General features: G+C 31.5%; 1 protein-coding gene across 1 annotated transcript; it reads right to left on the bottom strand.

Annotated features, from left to right (window-relative positions):
• Positions 1 to 692: 692 nt before the first annotated feature.
• LOC124373168 (protein pelota-like) lies at positions 693 to 5,174 on the bottom strand. Its single transcript, XM_046831566.1, has 3 exons — positions 4,965 to 5,174; positions 3,113 to 3,219; positions 693 to 2,394 (listed from the first exon to the last, which is right to left on the bottom strand). The coding sequence occupies exons 1-3, from the start codon at positions 5,147 to 5,149 to the stop codon at positions 2,300 to 2,302; spliced, it is 387 nt and encodes a 128-aa protein (XP_046687522.1). The 5' UTR covers positions 5,150 to 5,174; the 3' UTR covers positions 693 to 2,299.
• Between the last annotated feature and the right edge of the window lie 432 nt (positions 5,175 to 5,606).

Genomic DNA, 5,606 nt, shown 5'->3' with positions numbered 1-5,606 from the left:
TGTTTCTGCAACTTTTAATACAGCGTTATCTTTAAGGTTGCAGGATGGATCTACAATACATTGACCATCATACAGTAATACAAGAATTAATTACACCAAAATTAAATCCACATTTTTAGAAACCACTAATATGCTTATTACCATTTAAATTTGCATTTCAAGATGATGGAGTTCATGTTCATGTTAATATAATACCTTAATAGAATACATTGATAACATTTCACCATAACCTTTGTTAATGTTGTTGTTGAACTGTGTGAAGTGCAAACGATTACTTAACAGATTTGCAAAATTTCAGTACAGAGAGATCTGAAACCTCTACTCTCATATTAGTTTCCCACTGTATGTGAAGTACATATCGATGCTCATCAGATTTGCAAAATTTCAGTACAAAGAGATCCGAAAACCTCTATTCTCATTTTAGTTTCCCACGGTATGTGAATTACATACCGATGCTCATCAGATTTGCAAAATTTCAGTACAAAGAGATCCGAAAACCTCTATTCTCATTTTAGTTTCCCACGGTATGTGAATTACATACCGATGCTCCTTAGATTTGAAAAACTTCAGAACAAAGAGGATCTAAAATCTCTATTCTCATATTTGTCTCCAACTTTTCAGAACATCTAATTCCAGAAATCTAACAAAACTTCTTAGCCTACAGGTTAAATAGGAAATAAACAACCTCAATGCCAAGTTGAAATTTTGTATTGATATTATGTTTGTACATGTCACATTATTTACAATCATGATTATTATCTGCAACATCATTACAATACACAAAACAATGCTCATTGTATAATACATAATGGCTATACAGGCCTATAACTTTACTTTGGACAGTCTTTAAGATTTAAATAAACAATAAAACATAAGAAATTTACTAAGGAGTTTTTTAAAATATGTTTTTATATATGTACATGTAAAATGCATAGGTGACTATAGTAATCAATATAAATCAGTAAAATGAAAAATGATCTTCAACTTACACAAATGTACATAGCAAACAAAGACATTACACCCTTGTTTAACGAGGATTGATATTATAAATTCCAATCACTAAGGTACTTTACTGTCATTCCAACATTAATATATCAACACTCTATGCAAAGCTAGTTTTCTAAAGTTATTTTTTTGAATGTGTATAAAATAATGGTAGGTTTAAAAAAAAAAAAAAAACCAATAAACAAAGATATTTGGATTTTAATAACTAATAATCTCCCGTATTCAATTACACATTTGGCTAATCATTCTCTGCTTGATACTAGTATACAGAATATAAGGAATAGTTTGCTTATTATGTTCAAATCTATGTATTATATGGAGTATATTGAAGATGCACATTATTGTACACATAGTGTAATACACTATTTTGAGTAATTTGCTATGAAATTACTCTAGATTTATTGTTAATATTATGTAAATTCACCGTATTGATACTATGTAAAAACAAACACATAATTATCAATTTTAATCATACTTTCAGATCTTTAAAGTTCTTTACAGAAAATGAAGAATGTATTTTACTACCATGACATTTATTAAAGTTGTAACCTATTTACAAGCTCAAGAAATGAATTGTTAAAAATAGAACACAATTCATTCTAGCATGATAGATATTTTGATTAAGATGTACCGATAAACTATTATCATTCAAATAGCAAATACTATCACAGCCATTATATATGTGTAAGTTGTCAACAGGTCTTTTAATAATATTTAACAAATTATTAACTTTAAATATAAATAAATAAATGGAATAAAAAACTATTTTCCACTTTACGTTTCAAGGTAAATCTTAAGTAAGAGTTCATTATTTCAATTAAGGGTATATATCTTAATCGTTCTTTTAATAATTTGTACAATATTTATTATTATTTAATTGTTACAATACCATTTCAGGTCAAATTGTGATGAATAAATATAAATATTAATCAGTACACAAAAATAAATAACAAAATAGTGAGAAATCTATATGTAGTCTTCCATCAAAATCAGCCATGATTACAACTAAGCTATAGGACAATTTAAATATAATACTTTTCCATAACATGCACTCGTGAGAGTTGACGACACATACTTCAGCCTTTACCACACTTAATATCAAAATATCTGACAACAAGAGTTCCAGAAATCAGCTGAATTTACATTTCAATATTCAGTAATTGATTTTTTTTTACATATAGTCTCTTTTAATATACAATCTAACAAACATTTCAATGTTAAAACAATTCAACAAATAAATAAAAGAAAGGTAAATGGGAATAATATTTTGTCCGGAAATTGAGACGCAGGAAAGTTAATCTGAGTCACTTCCCTCTCTTTCGTCTTCGTCGTCCAAGTCTGGCATCGGAAATCGTAAAATAGCTGCCACTCCTGTCAACTGCATCAGCTCTGAACACACGACACAATAAATAAATTTTATTTTTTATTTATTGGATATGCTAATTAGTGTACTTAATTCCTATATATTTTTTCTGAAGTATATATATATATCGTATGGGCGACAAAGGCAGCTATCCATAAATAAATTAATTAAAATACCAATTATTAAAAAGTACGTAAGAACAAAGTTCTTGAGTCATAAATTAAAAATAATATTAAGATCTCCCGTCACAAAGCTAAATCCAAATTACTGAGCCAGTTTAGAGACCCATCCTCTAAACCACTCAGACCAGCCAGACCACCAGAAAACAATCGCAAAGGGCAGTCGTTTACAATGTGCTCCATTGTCTGAGAGTTTGCGCCACAATCTTTTGAGGTTAATAACAAATATTGAAAAAGTTTGCATGTGTATCGATCGATGTTTAAGGGAAAACTGAGCAATTAATTAAATGCTTTTATATTATAGAGAAATATTTGCATAGTGCATATTGCAATTTAGAGCAACGCCTTTACAACATGGCACTTAGTTATGTTCGCCCAGACAATAGCACTTAGTTGTGTTATCATGAATTTGGGCCTTTCAATAATTTTGATAACCCATTATTTTGTTCCTAGACCATTACATTTCCTTCAATGAGGGAAATTACCAATGTAGCTGAGAGAAAAAAAAAGCTGAAATAACCACTTAAGTTCCACTTAGTACGTTTCTACATCTATAAGTACTTACGTTCACCCGAGACGTGCATACTAGAGAACACCTTAACATCTCCCCCACTGTCTCTGACACTGTCCACTAGGCTGACGTAGCGTTTGCGCTCTTGTACATCTTGACATCTACAACACAACATAATCCTCCACAGTATCCAAAAGTATAACTCTGTTTAAGAAGGGTGATAGAATGTGTATTGATAACTATAGGACCATAACAATTGTATCAGTATTTTCAAAAATTGTAGAAACTTGCGTTAAAAAACAATTATTAGATTATTTTGATAAATATCAAATTCTTTCATGTAGCCAGTTTGGTTTTCGTCCAGGATACTCTACAGTTAAGGCCCTAGATATTGCTGTGACAAAGATTTTAAGGAGCTTTGAGGATCATGAACTTGTGGGAATGACCCTTTTAGACCTAAGCAAGGCCTTCGATAGAATTTCTCATGGTGTTCTTTTGAAAAAGCTTGAATATTACGGAATAAATAACGAGCAATTACAATTTTTTCAGACGTATCTGTGTGGCAGATTGCACATGGTATCGGTTGGAAATCAGATTTCATCTGCTAAGGAGGTTCTTGCTGGAGTTCCACAGGGTTCTGTCCTAGGTCCTTTGCTATTTGTACTATATACTAATGACTTGCCTGTTAATTTAGATTGTGATACCATATTGTACGCAGACGACACCTCTATCTTAGTAAATGGAAATTGTTTAAATAAAGTGCCCAATCAAACTAATAGAGTAATTAACACAGCCAATGTATGGTTTGATTCTAACTATCTTAAAATAAATGAAAGTAAAACAGAACATATAGTGTTTACTTTAAGACAAATGCAGATAGATAGTAAAATGACAAAGCCAATAAAACTCTTAGGTGTCACTATTGATCAGAAGCTTTTATGGAGGATCATACAAACAACTTAATCTCAAAATTGGCACGTGTTTGTTTTTTATTGAGAAAGTTAAAGACCTGTGTAAGCCAAGAGTTGATGAAAATGTCATATTTTAGTTTTTTTCATGCTCATTTATTGTATTCAAATATTTTGTGGGGAGGTAGTACTGGTGCGGAAAGAGTTTTTTTTATGGCAAAAAAAGGCAATAAGAATCCTTTTTGGTTTAGGGTTTAGGAGTAGTTGTAAGGCTTATTTTTCTACTCATAATATAATGACTGTACCCTGCATTTTCATTTTTCAAAATTTAATTTATGTAAAAGAGAATATTAATGACTTCCTCTGTTTTAATGGTATCCATAGTTATCAAACAAGAAATGTAAACAACTTAGTCCTGCCTATTCCTAGACTAGAAAAATACGCAAAGAGTCATAAATATTTACAAATAAAATTTTTTAACAAACTCCCTGAATCATGGAGATTATTAGATTTTAATTCATTTAAGAGGCAGGTTTCTAGTTGGCTGTCAAGTCGTGCATTTTACTCCATAAGAGAATTTTTAGAATATAATATTAGTGACAGTTAAATGTGGGTATTTTAAAGATTTTATGTAATGTAGTATTGTATTATATTAGTATTGGTGTTTGTGTTATTTATTGCACATAATATGTTATTGTTATTTTATGTATTAGCAAGCTGTGATATTTTATTGTTGGAACTGACGAAGCCTATTGTAATTTTGTATTACTTAATGGTCAATAAAGATCTTGATTCTTGAATAGACAAATTATATTTTTTACACTATTGGGCTCCAACAAAAATCACTCCAATTCCAACTCACTAATGTAGTACTTTTCTTTTGCTCACACCAGACGTATTTATAACAGGTATTTATAACAACCAAAGGTATTTATAACAAAGTTCACCATGCCTTATCAACCAGCAGAGAAAATAACACCTCGTCCAAAGTACTTTACCTGAACAGGTTGTCGGAGATGAGAAGTGTTTCGATCGCTTGGCTCTCATTGGCAGCTTCAACGTGTTTCACTCCATAGAAGGCTTTGGCAGGCTCTGTCTGCAGGGTGGTGTAGAAGGTTTCCAGCGCCTTTACCTCACCCAGAGCCTTGGTATCGGCCATCTTGGCTGTCACTGCCGGGTCCATAAGCACTTCTGCAACACCAGCAATCACGGGAGGAATTATATCGAGGTCATTCAAGAAACACTTTTTTTGTCACATGGCTAGTCTCTTAAGTAGGGATAGACCTGAGGTTGGATTTACACCTTGACTGGCACACCCGTTTATCACGTTTCCAAAAGACCTGATGATACACACTGTCCTCTAGTAAAGTTTTATTTGAACTACTTCAACTACACAGTAGTGCTGTTTAATTGCTTCTACACTCTGATGGTCAACTAAGGCACTACTACAAAAAGCACAAGGTGAAGTTTTACCTGGATTTTTAGAAACAGAATGTTATTGTTATATAGTGTTTAAAGTTGCTACCACAAGTTTTCTAATTTTATATTTTAATTGCGCTTCAGTCGATATAGCAGGAACTAGTTATAATAAATATGGACATTTTAGATTTGTCTGAATGTGTAATTCTGAGTTAGGCATT

Source organism: Homalodisca vitripennis, unplaced genomic scaffold (assembly GCF_021130785.1).
Source record: "Homalodisca vitripennis isolate AUS2020 unplaced genomic scaffold, UT_GWSS_2.1 ScUCBcl_4972;HRSCAF=11454, whole genome shotgun sequence".
NCBI classification, from domain to species: domain Eukaryota; kingdom Metazoa; phylum Arthropoda; class Insecta; order Hemiptera; family Cicadellidae; genus Homalodisca; species Homalodisca vitripennis.
Note: the sequence above shows the minus strand (reverse complement) of the source record. Positions and strands in the feature narration are given on the sequence as shown.